General features: G+C 44.8%; 1 protein-coding gene across 7 annotated transcripts in view; it reads right to left on the reverse strand.

Moving 5' to 3' along the window:
• Nucleotides 1–6,099: 6,099 nt before the first annotated feature.
• The window catches only part of CRACR2B (calcium release activated channel regulator 2B), a 31,195-nt gene continuing 16,627 nt past the window's right edge, over nt 6,100–20,667 (reverse strand). For 5 of the 7 annotated variants that reach the window (XM_051621791.1, XM_051621785.1, XM_051621784.1 and 2 more), the window contains 9 exons: nt 19,181–19,436; nt 17,643–17,754; nt 14,747–14,915; nt 12,439–12,585; nt 12,083–12,173; nt 11,867–11,959; nt 8,479–8,666; nt 7,728–7,799; nt 6,100–7,316 (listed from right to left, as the gene is read on the reverse strand). In XM_051621791.1, coding sequence (XP_051477751.1) covers nt 7,157–7,316; nt 7,728–7,799; nt 8,479–8,666; nt 11,867–11,959; nt 12,083–12,173; nt 12,439–12,585; nt 14,747–14,915; nt 17,643–17,754; nt 19,181–19,393 — 1,245 coding nt within the window. In that variant the 5' untranslated portion in view covers nt 19,394–19,436 and the 3' untranslated portion in view covers nt 6,100–7,156. The remainder of the gene's footprint in view (nt 7,317–7,727; nt 7,800–8,478; nt 8,667–11,866; nt 11,960–12,082; nt 12,174–12,438; nt 12,586–14,746; nt 14,916–17,642; nt 17,755–19,180; nt 19,437–20,667) is intronic. The other 2 variants (XM_051621788.1, XM_051621789.1) reach the window with 2 other exon arrangements.

Raw genomic sequence — 20,667 nt, forward strand, 5'->3', positions numbered from 1 at the left:
TCTGGCACTGTAAACCTATGGACATGGAGGTAGATGGATAGAGAGTCAGAAACCCTCCAGTCCCTTCTAGCAAGTGTTTGAGAAAGAGTTCCAAGTAATTACTCATCCTGGTTTTGGTGCCAACAGGCTGCCTTCTAGGAGGCAGTGGAGCATAATTTAATCCATTTGTATTTTTTCTACAGTCAGTGTCACCCATCAAAGTCATCTTCAACCATTCAGCATGTTCTACGAACGACCATCTGTCCTTCTGTCCACTCATCCCTCCGAAGGTTGTGCTGCTTCCGTCTCCTGTCTTCAGCCATGTCTTATTGCCTGGGTAGTATTTACACTTCTTTCTGCTGGCTTCTTCCACTGCCACATCCACTGGGAAGGTGAAGGGAAGGTCCACAGAGGCCAATTGTCTGTATTAAAGTCCACAGGCACCATAAATATGGTGGGAGGGTGACGGGGTAGGGGAAGAGGAGGAGGTTGCAAATTCCCCGAACAATCAATAGGATCCAGTTAGTGTACATACAACACTTGCAGGAACTCTTAGTTCATGTGTACAGTCCCCATCCTCCCTGTGTCTAAGGCACCAGCAGCACCCTTAGGGAAAGAAAGGCAGCTCCTCTGAGCTATGCTGTACTTGTATGTGCCAACATATATTTCATTAATTTCAATAAAAATTCCCACCTTTTTTTTTTTTCAAGGATTCTTTGCCTCCCACTTCCCCCAGTACTGAAAAATTAGGCAAAGCATGCAAAAGTGGCACCAGGAAAAACATTTAAACAAAAAAAAAACAAAAGCAAACCTCCTTTCTTTTTGTTACCAAATACAAAATTAAAAAAAAAAAAAGTAATGAAGATTTGAGGTAAGTGAGAAGGGTTTTGGCTGCAGGCAGTAGGGGGAGGACTGGCTGCTTGTGCCGGGGAAGGTTGCAGGCAGTGTGTGCCCTCTGCTGAAGGCACATAGCCATGTTCAAAGAAACGGGCCATCCCTGCCAAGCAGATCCCTACTGATTTCAGGCAGCAGAAACCTGTCACAGGTGTGCAAATTGCAGGGAGCATGCTCACACAATGGTCACTTTGCCTGGTGCTGGATCTGCTCTGGCCTGCATCCATGCCTGGCCCAAGGTAAGGGAGCCAGGACCCAGAAGATGTTTGTTTTATAAAGCTTATATAAAGCTTCCAACCAGACATGCTGTGTTCTCCATAGCAAGAAATTCCCAGAACCTCTGCCTAAGCTGTGGTTGTGGGGAATAGGTGTTGTCCTGACTATGCCTACACAAGAGCAGGCTGCTGCACTTTGTTCACTGGGGTTAGACCTGAAATGGTAAGTAGAGGAACAGTGTTCAAAAGAACAGCTAAAATAACTGTTTCAGACTACTGGAATCATTGCTAGGGAGCAAGGCAGCATCTTGGCTCTCGTTTGGCATTCTATAGTTAAAGAACTAGACAAAGGGAGTGAGAAGGCCTAGAACTCAAAAGGATTTGTCCACCACAGGTATCTCCATTGCTTTCATTGGCCACCAGATTGCATTTGGAAGTAAATTAGAGAGACCAGAGGCTTAGTACAGCCAAACTCTTCAGAGGCAGCACATCCCACCTCTCTTTGCAACATTTTTCTCTTGGTACTAGCACAGGAATCAAGGCAACGAATCTCTTCTGTCAATCCTTCAAGTATACCTCATCAGGGCTGCAAAACTCACCTGCTGCCATGCCTACACCTTTTTTGTGAAAGGGAGCTCACATTCCCGGTTGTCCTCCCTGCATCTTCCCCGAATGTCAGACCAGAGCCAGGCCAGCTGGAACCTCTCCTCATGGAAATCAGGTGTCTCAGGCTCAGGGGAACAGGCCTTATCTCCCAGGGTTGGCAGGAGTTGCAGCAATGAGGGGCTGAGACTCACAAGCCTCTTCAAGGGAGCAAGAAAGGGACAAACACAAGTCTTTCTGAACAGTGACTCCATACCTAATGAATTTTATTAATGTTTCTCAGTCATTATGGTATGACACAGCACTGGGACAGAGACAGGACAAAGAAATACTTCTCCCCTTCTCACATCATCCTCACTGGAAAGACTTCTTCACCTGTTAAGCCTTTCCAGTGGGTTTATGCCAGGAGCAGCTAGCAGAATCTCTGCAAGGAAAATCTTGGGAGAAGGATGGGAGAAATTGGTTGTCTGATCCCATGCATAGCACGTCTGCCAGTCACACAGCCATGAAAGAGCTCTGCCTCAGACCTATTCAAGCAACCTCCCAGCCTGGGCTGAAGAATCAGCCCTGCTCCACCTGCTTTTCCATCAGCCTATGAACTCAGGAACCACAAACTCAATTTTTAAATGCCACAATTGCAAGCATTAAGGGCAAGTTGAATCTGGAAGAAACTCTGAACCTAGGCCTGTGTCTCTGCTTGGCACCAGGAGAAACTGTGCCAGTGGAGAAGCGATGGAATGTTCTGCAGAGACCTGGTAAGAAACAGGGAAGCAGGCCACCTTTAAAACCTGTTTAGGACCAGCAGTTACAGGGAAGATCCAGCTCCAAACCAGGTCAGGGCTGGGCTGGCCTCTCCTGCCTCTCAGATGAACCAGGCTTTTGGCCAATACCAGTGTGCTGGTCACGCAACTAGTTAGTTGGTAAGGGCTAATGCCAACACAGTTTAGGCAAGCAGGCATACATGGGTATTGAAGCCACTGCACAGTCTGCATGTAGAATGGAAAAAAAAATAAGACCTTGGCCACACAGACACGTTTGTCTGCCCTGGCTGAAGGAGAGGCCTTATGTGCCAGGTGAGCATCTGCAGAGGTGTGGAGGGAGATGAAGCTGGGCCCTCTGGGCTTTCAGCTGCCAGAGAGAACACAAGCTTTGTGCAACTCCTGCCCTGCCCTCTCCCATGCCCCAGGGATATGGGCTCTGGCATGAGGCACAAGTGGACAGGATTTCATGCTGAGCAAACACCACCTGATGCTGAGAGACAGCTAGAGCCACAAGCAAGCTGCATATCCATTTCCCCCCGCTCTGTGTGTCCTGTCCACGCCCCCCCCACACCCCCCCCATGGACTCAAAACCAGCACTACGGTGGGAGAACTAGACAAAGGACATAGCTTGACTGAGAAGGGATTCCAGCAAGCACAGACTGACACCACAAACACAACACAGACACCCATCTAACCGTTTGACCAAGCTTGTTGTCCAGCAGCTAACTCTCTAGCACTGACCTTTTCTTCAATAGGGGCTGTTTGCTCTGAGATGCCTGAAAGTTGAAAAGAGAAGGGATGAAGACTGCAATTAGGACCCAGGAACCTGAACAGCCCTGGTTCAGCCACTCACCACCTCTGCAGACTACTTTGGGGAAGCAAAGGGCTGAAGCGCTTACAGTCCTGTACCATGCAGTGATAGTGCCCCACCAGCACTCATGCAAGAAGTCATCACTTGATGCTGCTTTCTCCTTTGCAACAAAATCTATCAAAACTGATCATGCCCCAAACTGAACTCTTCCTCTAGCCAGCCAGAACTTTAATTTCTATGGCTTTTTCTCTGCTAGGTCTCACAGCTGAAGCTCTTTCTTCACCTGCCTTCTTATTATGTTCATGTCCTTCCTTAGAAGGCACTAGTACCACTCCTTCCAGTACTCACCCATATGCATGGTAAGAAAGAAAGGAGACTGCTCTGCAAAGGGTAATGGATGTGCTCTGCCTTACACAAATGTTCTGCTCCATGCCTTCCTCCTACTTACCTCAGACTACACACTTGTGTTTACCAACTCCCCAGAGAAGGAAAAAGCAGGACAACTCCTCTTGCAACCCTCTTCCTCCCTTACAGCAGCTCTGTCATTGCCAACAGAGTCAACGATGAGCAACTTGCCCAAGATGACACAGGAAAAACTGTTGCAGAGAGCAGATTGACCTGCCAGCTCCCCCAAATGCCATGCTAAATCCTAGCCCCCCCTCCCACTCCCAAAAGGACTGGCTAACTTCTCTGGCTACACACACATCATGAACAGAGAGACAGTGTGGTAAGGTGACCACCACCTCAATACTGGGGGAAAAAGAAATGTACTCACTCTGGAAGTCTGGAGATTTCTGACACATCCTCACAAGTTTTTTCTAGAAGTGACGGTGTGGAAAGAAGAGTCTGCAGTCTGCCAGATTTGCCTCTGGCAGCAGTTTTGAATTGACCAAACACCTGCAGGCAGCTCTGGACAGGCCGTGGATGTGCTGCTCACAGCCCAGGAGTGGACTACAAGTATTATTTCTTCTATTACCCTTGGTTTATTATAAAATGCAAAAAATTAAGAAGCTGCTTTGTTGGCCAGAGCTCCCAGGACACCTTTACTGCGATGCAGTCCAACAAAAGGAGACTGTGCTGGACTCCACAGAGGACCTCACCCAACTAGGAACTTTGAGGAGGGGAAACAAAAGCCCAAACATTTTTATATGTAAAACCAGTGCTCAGGAGAAGATCCAGCCTCAGACACAATCCTGCACTGAGAGGTTCACAACCGTGGACCACTGATTTTCCAAGGCAAAGGATCCTAAGTAAAGAGTGGCTCTTTGGTTAACACTGCTAACAGGCTGAGGCTCAGCCAATCGGTGGTTCTCCAGTGGGGAAATTCTCAGGGTTGGAGCACATTCACTCAAAGACACTCTCCAGGCACACAAGGAAATTGTGTTGCAGCCCCCTGGAGCTGAGTTGCAAGTTTCAAGTCACTTATAGAGCAAAGGGAGTTCCCGGCAATCTGCAGAGTAGGTACCTGGCTAAGAAAGGAGAAACAAGAAGGTATATTTTGCCATTGTTTCTGCCATGCCTTGTAGGCCTGCCAAGTTTGTGTTTGGCTCTTCACTGGGATGGTAAAGGGACAGATAAGACCTCACAGCTGTACAACACATGATGGCAAGGATTCCATAAAAAGAGCAGTGCATGTACAGGCATTTTGGAAGGGAAAGATCCTGGTTTATCCATGGGATAGGAAAAATTCTCGTTTATCTGTGAAATACAAACACACGTCCAATGTAGTCCAAGTCCCAAAACACTCTTCATGACAAGTAGACATGAAATTTGCTCTGTCAACATACAGTATGAAAACACAGCTCCATAGCCAGGTGGCTCATGGTGGGTCATGGGTGTGAAACTGAACCTGCAATCCCTGGGTCTTAAAAGCACCCAGCAGTGGTTAGCACATAGACAGAAATAGCCACACAAAGCCATCTAGCCACTGGGGCAAAATAGTGTCCCACAGTGCTGTGGAGCCAGAGTCTGCCTACTTGGCAAGGGCAGAAACTCTTACAAAGAGCAAGGTATTAAGCTGGGCACAAAGAATTGCAAAGGAGCAGTGGCAGGTTTGCCACCAGCCACATACAGCCCAACTCCTCCTTCCAACCACTTCACAATCTTTGCTATGGAAGAACCACTGTTCATGACACCTTCATTTCACAGCAAAACCACCACTCTTCCCAGCATGAACAGAGGTTATCAAGGCCTTGGCCTTTTTAGCCAGTAAAAGCACTGGTACACTCTGCCAGAGAGTGTGTCACATACTAGGCATTCTCATCAGAAGGCTAGACTCTCCTTTTTGCTGCTGCAGGGAAGGATTGCTGTTTTCTTTCCCCTTACAGTGAAACAGGCTGGATAGCAGATCTTCTGTAGGTGTACAATAATAACAGCATCTCTGCAATTCCTCAGAGTCCTGTTTTCCTGTGGACTGAAATGAGAGTGACCAACAAGATGTCCTGGCTGACAAAGGAAAAAACCTTACTCCAGTACAGGCTTAATCTACCCAGCATGACACAGGCTTGCCAGATGAGCAGTGATGCTAGGATGAATTCACCCTGCTGCCCCTTCCCTGTTGCCAGCACAGATATGGGGGAGAAAGTGGGTCCTCCCTACTATACTCTCTGCTGTCTCTCTCTTAGGTCCACCTGCAACTGTCATGTTTCAGAGCAGCCCTGAGCAGGTCCTAGTGGGAAAAAAAAATATAATAGAGGGAGAAATGGACAAGCTTTGCACAGAGGCATATACTTGAACTGTGGTCTCCACAGGCCACCCGTCCCACCCACAGGAATCTAGAAGTGGATGAAGCACTACATATGGAAAGAGGAGAACAAACCTTTTCTTTGCCTGCATGTACTGGACTCTACTACAGACTGACTTTATTTATTGATTTATTTTTTCTCCAAGAGAGATCAGGAAGCTCTGGTACACACACATACTTAGCAGCTTTAAAAATTGAAAGAAAAAAAATAATCATCCTTCAGATTTCAGAAATACACACACAAAGGCACATGCACACACAACTCACCTCCATCCAAAACTGTTACTCAAGTTATTTTACACAGCTGCTGGTCTACTTGGAGAAGATCTCCAGCCTCTCCCCCAGCAGGGCATCTCATCCCCAGCTGGGCACAATCCCTGTGCTTCCTTCCATGTTTCTTTACATACCAGCCAGAAAGTCTCTCCCAGCCTACCACTGCCTGTGCTCACAGCTACTTCTAGATCTTCAAGTGAAGTATGGTGGCAGAGCAGGCAAAGACACATGGTGGCAGGGATGGGTCCAAAAAGAGCACAGAGTAGTCTTGCAAGGACATTTGGGACCACAAAGACTTTTTCAATAAAAAAACAATAAGAATTAAAAATAGATCACATATTTGTACTTATCTTGGAGACTGGGAAAGGCCAGAGATGGATGAAGTTGACTGTTCCAGATGCCAGAGGTCCCCTGCTTTCTCCTAGCCCTACAACACAAGGCTTACTGCTGCACCTCCACCCCAGCAGAGTTCACAGGAATGGGGAGCTGCCCCAGAGCAACATCTGAAAACATAAGCTACAAACTCAAGGGATCAGAGAAACTCAAAATCTTTCCCATGACCCTCCACCCCCAGTCAGCTGGCAACGTATCTGGGAATCCATATTCTTCTTCCTCACCACTCAGCTCCAGGGATGCATCCAGCTTCACTCGCCTCCTTGCATGTGCCCAGTGCCTGTCACAATGAACAGATCCCAGCTGTGCAGCATACAGTACCCACTGCAGTCCTGCACAGGGCTGTGTGACAGTCACAAGCTAATATGCCTTGCGTGAAACCTCGGCAGATTGCAACAGCAACCAGCAGAGCTCATCTCTAGCACAGGCAAATAAGTGCTGTGAGGTTTGTATTAAGCACCACACTAGGCCTTGTGAGTTCAGGTCATTGTCCCCCGTGGAAGTGAAAGGCTTCCGAGTGAGGACAGCAACAGCAGCAGACGAAAGGAGGGTGGCCAGGAATTAGGATTTTCTTTCTTGAACTAACCAGCTTCTTGGCTTCAAAAGCATCTCGCTTATCTCGAAGTTTCTTGTTCATCTCCCTACTCCAAAGGAAGACACAGGAGAGACACAATGAAGCACTCATCAAAAATGAAGACCAGCATTTGAAAGCTAGGACAGAAAGAGAGCTTGGAACACAGATAAACATGTAATTTATGTCGGGTATGTTGGGATTTCTAGGTATCCCAGCTCAGGTAATGGACATCACGTGGTACCCCTAGCCAGCAGGAAAGACTAAATTCCTGCAGTAGAGGGATTACTTGGTGAAATAATATAGCCTGTACTCTGCCAGAGGTGGCCAGATTGCACAACTTTGGACCCTGAACAACAAGCAATGTCTGAGGACTGCATGAATACACTTCCCATAGCCTTCCATGGGTAAAACAAGCACAGCACTGAAACCTCAGCCCCTTACATGCACAAGAGCTCAGCATCTTCCCCAAGCTTGTTTTTACCTGAGGAGCTCCAGCTGCCGAAGGAGGCTTTGTTTCTCTTTCTGCATGTTCTTGGAGACTCTAAACACATCCCTGGGTAAAGAGGATTTTAAAAGGGGAAGTAAATTAACAGGAGAAGAAATATGAAGATCCCTTTCTCATGGATACTCATGGTATTCTCAAAGATAAGGGCCTTCCTATGTTAGGAAAATTCAGAGGAAGCAGCATTACCATAGGAGCTGGCATGGCAGGATTATTAACCCAGCTCTCCTACTTTCCTCCAACATGAGGGCAGGCAACCCATTTTCTCCTTTCATACTCCAGTTTCCTCAGCTGCTAGAGATGGGAAGGATGCTCAGTGCCATCTGGACCTGAAACACTCCAATGTTTCAGCTAAGTATTTTTAGATTAAGCCCAGAAACAGGACAACAAATTATTAGAAAAGGATCTGTAGGAACTTTAGAGAGGTGATTGAGAACTGGAAAATACACGGAAAAGAAGCCGCCTTTAGGCTGAGGAACACCTATATTTTTTAGTGTTTTTATAGCCAAATATCAACAAACATATTCCTTTCCTACTAAAGGTAGGCGGGAGGTAGCAGTATCACTCCCTGTTCAAATCACTGCGATGTTACTTCTTTTCCTCAAGAACAGACAAGCAATCCTCTGATGAGACCAAAGCTTCCAATTCAAGATCCTTTAACTACTTGCCCACCCTTCCTCCTCTGCCTGGGTCCCTGCCCCGGACACCCCCTTCCCTGCCCTCATCTCACCTGTCCTTCTGCTCTTGTTCAAGCTGAGCCTCTTTCTGGAGCTTCTGTAATTGCCCCTTCACTGCCTCCAGCTCCCATTTGCTTTTCTCCAGCTCTTCCAGCAGGTTTTCATTCAGGTACCGGAGCCTTTCGTTCTGCATGCGAGTCTCCAGCTGCTCCGAGCTCAGAGACTGTAGCTGATGTTCCAGCTGCAATGGGAGAGGAGGAGGAAGGGTTAAACACTGTGAGAAAGGGTTTTGTGCTACAAGCATGCCTATAAAAACAGGCTGAAAAAGCAGATATAAACAAGGGAGGTAAACACAACTTAGGTCTACAGGACCAGCAGTAGCACTAAGACGGTGAATTGGAAGCAATTGTTTCTCAATTGAATTGTTTCATCAGCACTGGGGAGCAAGCAATGGAATTAGTCAGGCACAGCTGAGGAAGTGCTTCAGGCAGCCTGAGGAGCTTGCTGCTCTCAGGTATTGTAGAAATCAGAGTGCAAAGGAGGCTGAAAGGAGGACTGGAAAAAAATTGGCAGAAGCAGGAGTGTGTCTGTGAGGACTTACTAAGCACAGTTGTTGAAATGCATCCTCTAGTTTGAGGCCTTCCTGAGCCCATGGTAGGTGAAAAGGGGAATATATTGAGGTGCTAGGGGTATCTCACACTATACCTAGAAAGTCAAGTGATTGGGTGGCCTTAGCTACTGTTGGAGACAGGACCTCAGGCTAGAAATGTTTAACTGCCACTGAGGCACAGCTGCACTCTAGACAGCACAAGACTCCAGCACAACTAACAAGCCTGATTTAGGAAGTTAAAAGACTGTGGTCATGTACTCAACCAGTGATGTGATTCCTAACAAATGGCTGGTGTACTCTGGGAAAGAGTCATAGCCAGATGAAATTGTCAAACCTGCCCATTTCAGATGACAAGTATTGCATCTTGAGAAAGATCACACTGACACTTCAGAATCTAGGCAGCCATAGAGAAAAGGAGGCTGAGGGGAGACCTTATTGATTTTTTACAACTAACTAAAAGGAGGTTTTAGCAAGGTGAGGGTTGGTGTCCTTTCCCTAGTAGCAAGCAACATGACTAGATGAAATGGACTCAAGTTGCACCAGGGGAGGTTTAGATTAGATTTTAGAAGAAACTTCTTCACTGAAAGGGTAATAAAACACTGAAACAGGCTGCCCAGGGAGGTGACAGAATCACTATTCCTAGAGGTGAAGTATAGATGTGGTGCTTAAGCACTGGACTTGGCAGCGTTAGGTTAATGGTTGGTAGAGTTCGCTTATGGTTGGAATCAATCTTAAAGGTCTTTTCCAACCAGAATAATTTTGTGATTCTGTGATACCAGCTAACCAGAGCTCTCAGATGAAGCTGGTGATACACAAAAATTGTGGTAACCATCTGAGAACTTGCAGCTCCAAAATAAAATGATACAATCTACCCTTTCAGCCATGGAGCAGGGACTCTTGTGGAAACCCATTTATACTTTCAGCCAGCCTTTTCTGCACCTTTGTATAGACTCTCAAATGAAAAGTAAAGCAGCCCATTGTGACACAAGATAAACTGGGGTTTTTTTGCTGCCCTGCTGTCTCCCATCACACACTTAGAACAGTCATGAGCAGGACTGAACAGAGCTGACCTTTCCTAGGTTACTTGGAACACAAGTCTCATCCCTCTGCCTTCTGGGGTTACAAGCACAAGTTATGCTCAGCATTGTCTGGAGACGTCCAGTCCTTTGTACATCAGGGAAAGTTTGAGCATTACCACATATGCAGAGCAGTGGAGTTAAGACTAAGAAACAAGAATCACTGCCCATGGCCTTTGGATCTTTCAATAAACCAAAGGACAGACTTTAAGTAAACTAAAAAGTCTCTTTCCCATCTATGTTGGAAGCTACACCATAGAACAGCACAATCACACTACTGGTCTTATGCCACAAGAGGGACCTGATTATCCACATAGCTTAAGTACAAGCCTCAGAGTTAAGAGCATCAGAAATGACCATTTGAATAAATGTCCATGTGGCCATAGAAAGAGGAGATGACCCATAGAAAGAGTAGATGCTACCTAGGAAGAGCAACCAGGGGCTTCTCCAATAACACCTGGACAGCTAAATGTGATCCATTCCCCCCAGCATCTTTGGTCCCCTGGAATAGGGATGTTAGAGGCTACACCCCTGACTATTCCTCCTTTTAACAAACATTTATGAAGGCGTTGCCCATTTGTTAGTCCAATCAGTTTTTTAACTGGTGTTACAGCCTGCCTCCTGCAGCAAAAAAAATCCAGCAATAATCTCTGTGTAAAGATGTTCTTCTAAATCAAACTCATACTGATCTCACTGAGTGTCCCTAACCTCTGCTGTCACAGGATTTACAGAACAACATGGACCTCATCCATCACCTTCTTGAGTCCATAAAACTCACTTATATCTTCCCTCAGTTTCACCCTCTCCAAAATCAAGTCTAAGCTTTCATAGTTTTTCCTTCGGAGTCAGATGCTCCATTTCCTTAACCATATTAATTGCCTGTAGCTTCATATTCAAGAAGGACACAGTGAAGTCAGAGGAAAGCAGAACTGCACACACCAATTGAGGCACATCAAAGGTGTGGGCAGCAGGAAAATTATGTCCTCTGTCTCATGCTCAATATCCTTCCTCATGGCACCTAAGTTTTGCTGACTTTTCCAGTTGCTGCATAATAAGCTGATTATTTCAGGCAAGTGCTGTTTTATCACAGCTAGGTATCCAGACTGGATACTCCAAGTCACCAGCATCTGACAGGTAACCTCCCGTTACTTGTTTCTATGAGTCATGACTCAATTCTTCAGACAAAAAAGACATCCCAAGTGGACCATCCCCTACAAATGTCCATGTCAGGGATGGGAGGCTAAAGGAAAGTTTCTGCTTTGATAATTTTTGTAACTGATTACTCAGTACATCATTAGGTGCTGAAATGCAAATACACATTACATACAGCTCTAAGCATGACAGAACTGTTCACTCTGGGTTATTTCAAAACAGCCTGAAAACACAAACTAGAGAAATTTGGCTCTTGTATGTCCATACACAGCTTTTTACATGCTACAGGAGGCTCCAAACTCACAGCTTCCCTATTTTTCCTCTCTTCCTTGCCAAATAGTTATTTTACTACTGATAGGAAGATTGTGCCAGGAGAAAACAAAGCAGATAAGAAAAAATTGACAAAAATATTCACAGGAAGATATTACAGTTGAAGACAAACCAATCACTTGACAAATCACTTTAACACCTTCAAAGTAGATAGTACCAGATTAGCTGGCACCAGCCCTCAGCAGATGAAAACCCTTCTTAGTCAGAAAAGGCCTTAGCAGAAAGACAGTAGAAAGGCACGCATTTCTTTAGAAAGGATTTGGGCCCTGTTACCTTCTTCTGGCAATAGAGGATTTTCTCCAGCTCCTGCTCTTTGCTGTGCAGCTCCTTCTGGAGCAGGTTACTCCTGTCATGTCTCAGTGCTTCCTGCAGAGGATAAGATACACAGCTGTGCATACAACACCCAGCACAACAAGAGCTGTTCCTTGGCCAGATAAGCCAGCATCTGCATCAGATAAAGTCTGACTTCAGCCAAGAGAGATGAGGTACCTGGCAGATCAGCCTCTCCCTTTCTGCTTTGATCTGTTGCTCCATTTCTTCATAAAGGCACCTGACTTCTCGGTCATGGTCTGTCTCCTTCCTACAAAAGACAGGGTGCATACAGGTCAGGAGAGAGAGAAAGAACACAGAAACAAAACTGAAGAGGAGGGTGGAAGGAGATTCCCACCAACAGCTGTGTGGCACTGATGCAAAAAAAACCAACAAGGATCAGATCATGATGAAGAGCAACTTTATTATGGCAAGAAAAATCTCTGCATCCTGTAACCCAGTCTCTCCTTGCATTTTAGGCAACATCCAAGCTTGAGCTGGTTCCTGACAGCAACTGACCATGATGTTGTCCTTACCGCTTCAATGCTTGCTCCATAGACTCCTTCTCATTATTCACCTCCCTTATGTATGCTGAAACACGCAACAGTAACTCTTCAAAACTGGGTATGAACTCCGGACGTTCCTTTCGTAGCTGAGCCCAGAGCTCCCTAATCTCATGTGGACTGGAGCAAGCATGTGGGAGAAGAAAAGCAAATAAGTTTCTGTGACATTTTATGGACTGTTATTACAACATGCCCTTGGGACAGAAAATCTGCCCTTCTCCATAGCAAAGAGGGAAGTTGGACAGTGACAGAGCATGCATATGGAATGAGATCTGCTGCAAGGTTAAAACAAAGGAAATAATCTGAAAGAGGAAAATAAAAGTAATATCAGAAGGAAACCTGAAATAGCTATTTTTCAAGTATTCAGCAATAACACAATAAACCAAGACCTGAAGAGATGACCATTCAGCAAATCTGCTGTGAGCTGTGGTCAAGCAGCAAACTCTTACAGCCTAGGGACTGGAGCACACATCACATAAGTGATGTTCTCACACCAGCACTGTAGTGGTAGATACTACTGTCATTATTTATTTATTTTACAGATTTGGAAACTTGAAACACAAACAAAAGAAGTAAATTTGCCCAGGTGTCACATCAAGATAATAATGGCAAGAGTCCTGGAAACTCAAAGTCTTCTTTATCTGAACCTACAATAACTGGACTGTTTTGGCATTTAATTTATCACATCTCGAACACAGCATTTACAAACTTACTCTTTCCCAAAGAGTTTTATAAGCCTGCAGACATCACTTCATGCTGCTCTTTGCAGAAGAGTTTTTATTATTATTTTTACTTTTTAAAAAAATCCACTAAGTACTTTGGAGGAACTGCTTTGAAATGTACAGGATAAATATACCTGTAGACATTATCCAAATAGATATTATTATTTTTCTGTGTATTTGTCTCCCTTTATATTCTTAATGGGAAAAAAGCAAACAAAAACCCAACCAAAACGTCTTGATTTCCCCCTGCCACCACTGCATGATATCCTCCTTTTTCTGTCCCAAGTTGAAAAAGTTACTAGCACTTCATCCAAACTTCATGTTCTAGATAACAGAACATACAGAGTCCTGTTAATTAAGTCCTGTTAAAGCCATTTCTTTCTAGCAAAAACAGTGAAGACAGTTCACATTCCTGCTCTGGTCTCAATTAGGTTCTGGCTTATATCACTTCTTTACAACAGCTGGCTTGGCACAACGTGATTGAATTCATTGCATAACATTGCAAGTAAGTGGTCAAAATAAAACACATCATAACTCCACTTCAAGACTTGATGTTTCTCAAAGCAGAGTTACAAACAGCACAGGCTGTTTTTCCAGAACAGCAACGTGGTCTTTCACTGTCATTCCACTATTTGAGGCGTAACAGCTTTTCAGAATTTTACAGGACAGGAAAAGTTGTTTCGCACTAAAAGCAACATGCAGGTGCTTCACATCACAATGCAAATGAGACAAAAAAATCTGTTTCATGACAGAGGCAGCTCTGAAAGCAACAAACTCCTTCACTCTCAGCTTCTTTCTCCAGTCCTATCCATCTCCTGCCCTACCTTGTCTGCTCCCTGCTAACTGGCAGCACTGTTGGACTACAATGCCTAAAAAAATCACAAAGGGCTGCCACAGATGCTGTTGGGCATGACAGACCCAGAAGATATGCACCAGTAAGAACCATTTATGCATAATATTTCATTTGAAATGAAAAAACAGCTGGATGTCAACTGGGACCAGCAGGCTCTACTGGGACCACATTAAAGGGCATTAATATCAAATTTCAAGACTCAGATGAGCATCCTTTGCCCAGTTAAGCCTTTGACACTCTTCAAGATCAGCCCAGTGCCAAACAGCCCCTTGAGCACACATCACTCGCAGAGACTGTCAGAACTAAGATTGTCTGAACATATGTGAACAGTCACCCACCATTTGGGAACACACAGCACACTCATTCTCCATACCTTGGCTAATCCTCACATGCTTCTTTCAATTTGCTGCATGCAGATGAGCTTCCACACCACCAACGGATATATTTTACAGCTGTTATGTGAACTCTAGTTTGGGAAACTCCTTGCAAAACGCACTACACTACAAGTAATTGTGAAGGGATGAAGACGTCACTGCATTTATTACCAGGCATATGAAAACCCAAGACAGCAGTACAGAAACCCAAAGCAATGCTTCAGAGAGCAAGCAGCTCAGTTCATCTCTTTGGTTTTTGCTGGTACTTTGAAGCTTTGGTATTACAAGATCAAAACAGGACAGAAGGAATGCCATGCAACTCCCCTACTTACTCTTCAAACATGTGGGCTGTTCCGAACTGCTCCATCATGGAACAAAATCGTTTCTCTTCATCATCCACTGGGTCCAAGTCATCTGACCAGCCTGATTCAAAGGTCTCCTCCTGTCTGGAGTGATCCATTCTCCCAGCCCCTTGACACAATTCAATCCCTATTAACTTTCCTGGTGGAAGGAGAAAGAAGAAGAAAAATAAAGTAAAATTGGATGTCATTTAATAAACTGCTATTGAAAAATAGCAGCCCAACAGTGCTCCATGAGAACATGCCTGCACACCAGTGGTGTAGAATACAGCTCTTGGTCAGTAAAGAACCTCTGACGTCCTGAGTGATGTCAGTGAACAATCTGCAATGCTGGGACTGAAACTGGCTCACGGCCCAACAACAGGCTGTTAAGGCTCAGCTCACATCTGCGTGAAGATGATCTACCACCCATGGCCTTGGATTGTCAGCATATGAAGCATGTGGCATGAGGTCACTTCGCTCTTATAGAGCAGTGCTGTGGGTTCAGTTGTCAATGATTCCACAAGTTCCCTCTGGGTCTGCAGGCCCAGCACTGAATAGCACCCTGCCTCACGTCCCCAGCTTAAAAACAGTGAGGAGAAGATCGTTATCCTTCCTTTCTCATGTGCTACATCTGTTGTGATTTAAGTGCTGTGGGACTAAGATTGCTTCTTGCTAGAATTACGTAGTGTCTGAAGAAAATTAACTTACCCTTCAATCACCCCCTCCTGCCCCATCCCAAATATGGATGGATGGCTTCCAGCTATCTGAATCCCTTTTCATGCTGAGACACAAATGCCATGAGAACTTCATGCTATGCAAGGCATGTGACAAATACTGGTGCTGGAACAAATTCTTCTAAAAGCAACAAATCAAGCCTTCCTGTCCAAAACACAGGACCCTATCCTGTATACAGAGATCAGTATACAGTATCTCCATTAGCAGCTACTCTTCCTTTCAAAATATATCTGCTTGGTTCTACAGGGCCTGGAGCCAAGGATGTTCAGAGAACAGATGAGAACATGAAGCTGCTCTGAGGGGAAAAATATCCACTATTTGTGTACCTCAAGTCACTTAACCACTTCTCAGCTCCACATGTCCAGAACCTAGCTGCTTCCCTCCCCATTTAATAAATGTGCTGTAAAAAAATCTTACAGTGTGGAGATACAGGCCCTACTCAGCTTAAAACCTGAGGCTCAAACAGTTTATTAAGGAAATGGGCTTAGATTAGGCACTTTGGATGTCTGCTTTTAAGAAAGAATCATTATGGCTCATTACCTCTCTTTTACAGCTGGGAAAATTGAGGTAGAGAATGATCTGAAGATGGTTCTGACATCCTAGAAGGATCTCAGATTGCTTTAAATTGAACATTTAAAATGTATGCTCTTTTGTCAGTTGTGCAGATGCAACCTCTCAGAGCCCACACATTGGGCCCTCTCAAGAAGCAAAGTTAATTGCAGCTTGAACCATTTATTTTTATTTTCACCCTGCACACTTCAGAAAGACAGCAATATGCCAGGTCAAACTCTTGAGTTAGGGGCAAAGTCTGAAAAGGATTTCAGTGAAGCCAGACACAAAGAAAAACCATGAAGAAAAGAAATGCAGAAATAATTGTTTTGCCTAGACTGGATCAAGTCCCATGGAGCCAAGCTACCAACACTAGCAACTGACAACTGCTGGCTGATGGAGAAATCTTGCCTAGCTCTGCCACCAATGACAGTGAGGCAGGTACCCTCATGATGTCCATCTATGGCTATGGCTGGAAAAAATCCCTCAAACAATGAGATCTGGGAATAACCAAGTCATAACACAGAGGTCAGTGTGGATGCCAAGATGCCCAAATGGCACCCATTCACCTTCTATACACAGCACTGAGCAGGAAAGCTCACGCTCCCCAAATTACTCTTCTTTCTGGCAAAGGCAACAGAACCAGTCAACAAGGCTTCAACCTCACAGGCAGATACACAAGGCAGAAACAGGCACAGTCAAGGATAATCAGTGTATTAACACATTACCAGAACAGGCTGGCCCAAAACCACAGCTTTTCATGTTTATTCCTAGGAAATCTTTACAGATTCTTCTTTCAGGCCTGGCTGTTTCTGGCTATTCAAATTGGAGATCCCCCTGTCTCTAAGCTGTGTCCTGAGCAATCAGGACACTGCAACTCAAGAGCCTCCTCAACCACTTGTGAAAACCCTAGACCACCTGTGTTCAGTTGCTTTGACCTGATCCCATTAACACATCTACATGTCCAGGGAAGGTGCTAACAGGGTACAGATTTTCTGAGTGCTTACAAGTAGCTAAGAGAAGTAAGCACCCATAGTAAAGGTCATTAATGCTATGGTTGTTCCTCCCCCTTCAACACCTCTTGCACTGCTTGTGCTGCTGGATTATGGCTCTAGTATAGGATTAATATCCTATTGTTTGGGAAAGGCAACAGCAAAACAGCAAGAGGAAAACAGAAGCTCATTTGCCAACGCACTAGCCTACCAACAGGACTGCTACTAATATCCTTGAACAGCACTGCAGCAACCAGCTGGACACAGTTGCCAATAGGCGTATTTCTATCCCCTCATCCAATGAGGGTCCTTATCCAGATGAACAACTGCAGATCCAGATACAGGCTGCAGCATGTACCATCTCCAGTAGGAGATGTTCAGAAGCTGGCTGTACCAGGTAGGCAGGTGACAATTGTGGAAGAAGGCAACACAAAGCCTCATGAAGGAGGATAGCAGTATTGAACACACATCTTCTCCGATATTCACATAAGCATGGGACATTGTCCTGCATAGCTGGTACAGCTTCAGCAGAACCACTGCACTTTCTATCTTACCCACATAAAACATCACATGTGGGCTTTTTCCTTCCTTTGCTTCCTTGCAGTCCTTACCTAGTCCCATGCTGAACTCCACAGGCGTCAGGTATCCGTTATTGTTTTGTTCCAAACTGTCAAAAACCGTCTCCAGCTGTTCAAGGGTTAGGGGGAGTTCAGTCTGGAGCCGCTAAAGAGACAACAGAATGGACAAAATTGAGACATGACTCAAATCTTCTCTGCTGTCCCCAGCTTTGGCCCACAGCAATGTGCCCATTCAGCACAGCACGCTGGTCAGGCTGCGACAGCCTGCCAGGAGGCAGGGTACTGAACAGCTGAGTGATGACAAAAATGCCTCTTCGGACCCAGTGATGTGGCAATGCTTTCCACTACTGGACAATTCAACCAGGACTGCATTTTATTTGTAGGGAGCTCAAGTCTCTTCCTCCCCGCTTCAGAACTGCTGCCTTTAGTTCACTGCCTGCCTCCATCCACCCCTACCCAAAGGTGGCTACCCCTCAGCTATGCTCTACTGCAAGCTTTCTGTGACCACTGCTGGTCACATTGACCACTATGGGCACATTAGGTACCAGCTCCACCTCTTTGGCCAGAGAAGAAGGGACAGACTTGTGGGTGTTTGGATTCACTTTTCAGCTCTTACAGGAAATCCTGCAGATCATAAACAAAGTGTTCAGCCCATAATACAGAGTTAGCTTTCTTCTTTCATCTTCTGCCTGTTGGAACTGTATCACTATTCCCACAACACAGACAAGGAGCAGAGAGCACCTAGTGTGAAGGTGAAGAAGCTTACAGATAACAAGCTGTAGACTAAAACCTCATTACTATTTGTTAAACATGCAGCTTTAGATAAAAGCTTAATAAATATTTATTAATGTAACTGTACAAAAATAGGCTACACACAACCCAAAAAAAAGTCATTACTTAAACCAACACAGACCTGCCAAATGTTTATTATATACAGAGGAAGAGATGAGGCAGAAGAATAACAATCTGCATATAACCTTCCTGATAAACAACTAAAACTCTCAAAGAACTGCAGAAATTTTGTTAACAAATACTGGTTTTAATAAAAAGTAACAAAGCACATTATTGTAGAGCAAAGTTATAGTTCAGGCCTAAAGCAAGTTTTTGAGATCAGGCATTAGCTATGATTGAGACAAAGAAGTCATACATTCTTTTTGTTAAGAAGTCTGTTGATTTTTTTCAATTTAGGCTACTTTAAGGGGAGTTGTTTTGTTATGTTTTGTTTTTAAATTATACCAGAGATTCCCCCCCCTGCCCTGATTTTCCATCCACTGTATGCTTAATGTTTGTAGGAACCATTGAAATTTATTTTTATTTTATGTATTCCTTAAGAAATTGGAATTGCAGTCTCACTTGTTCCAGGAATTCCCTGGAGGTCAAACGCCCTACTAGGATTTTTGTTTCATAGCAGCTGGCTCTGGCAGAGTTTGGCTCCCTCAAATCTGACTGAGACAGAGCCCATGTGCACACCCGCACTTGCCAAAAGCAAAGACATGCCACATTCCCCCCTCTTCTGCCACCCATGAATTTATAACTCCTTCCAAGAAAGGAGGAGGATTTTTTTCCCTCACCTGCATGTCCACCTTGGTGATAAAACCCTTCTCATCCTTGTCACACAGCTGGAAGAGCTCCCTTGCCTTCTCAAGCATCTCCACCTGCATATCTTCCAATTCACTCATTTGGCTGGAATGAGAAGCACCGGGAGCTACCCCATCTTCCTCACCCCTTTCCTCTTCTCCTTCCCAGCGGATGTATCCCAAGAGTGCTTCCCTCTCTTTCTCCATCCTCTCAAAGCTTTTTCCCTCAGGGCAGGGGCAAACAGAAGAGCTGTGGGGCAGGAAACAGAGAAATTTCAGTCAAATGCAACCTTCCACTTCCACCCCATACATCTAGTTATGTGCCTTGTTGATTTGAAAGAAAAATATTCAGCATATGTATCTGTTACCAAGGGGAGGGGGTGAAAACAGACAGTGTGCACAGAGTTTAACTGAGACAGAGGGCTGTGAGCATGGCCAGTTCCCAGCTCTCACACAGGTCCCTGGGTGCCCTGACCAGGATGCTTCTTTCTGGTCTTGGCTTCTCTAGTAGTAACATGTGCTTTTCCTTCTCTTGCTTTTCTGCAGTCTTTGAACACCAAACTTGCATCACAACTGCAAGAACCCAGAGAGGGACAAAGGCAGAGATGACAAAGATCTGTGTAAGAGACGGAGGAATGAGAAGAAGGAATGTTTCTTCCAGCCCTCTGCCTCTCAGGTCCCCTGGCTGGCCTTTCACCTCTGAAATTTTTTTCATAATGCTTCCCAAATAGTAACTCCCTTTCCTTTTATGTTATTACAGCACACACACACACAGAATAATAATAAAAAAAAAACCCAGACAATTCCTACAATGGGAAAAATTTAATAAGCTGGGGCAATCCTGCTCCCCTTGCCTCCCAGTCTCTGTTTTGAGAGCTTATAAGCAGCCAAACAGAATTTTAATCTGAAACATTCACCTTTATAGGAAGGAAACCACACAACTATGGAGACATTTCAGAAGCCAAAGAAAATAATACCCATTACTTACAAGTACCTTAAACAAAAAGGCTAGGAATGAGAGTACTCCCTTAAGCACAGCACTGTGGTTGTAAAGATGCATACAACACATTCTTACCTCAACCCACCTTCTGACTTACTGCTGCCATGTAACACTCCCCAGCTTTTCTTCAGCAACACCGCCACATTTTTTAAGCCTTGTTGTTCTGATTGCCTTAGACTTATTCCGCAGATTTGTGCGCTGCATTGCAGGGCAGAAGTGAGCTGTGTAAGCAGGCTGAGAGCAGATTTAAACAGTACTAGACAAAGAGGACTTGAGGGTTGGCTTTGATTTTTTTAATCTCCAAGAAATTAAAAGCCATGTACAGATTCTGTGATAACAAAGATGTTAATTCTGTTTGCACTCTTAGTACAGCAGGAGGATAAAGAGCATGACGGCCAGGAAGAATGTCACACGTGAGAACTATATGAAGCTGACACAAAAGGAGAAGGCAACTACACTCCATACTATTTGACTAACTGCT

This window comes from Apus apus, chromosome 5 (genome assembly GCF_020740795.1).
Source record: "Apus apus isolate bApuApu2 chromosome 5, bApuApu2.pri.cur, whole genome shotgun sequence".
NCBI classification, from domain to species: domain Eukaryota; kingdom Metazoa; phylum Chordata; class Aves; order Apodiformes; family Apodidae; genus Apus; species Apus apus.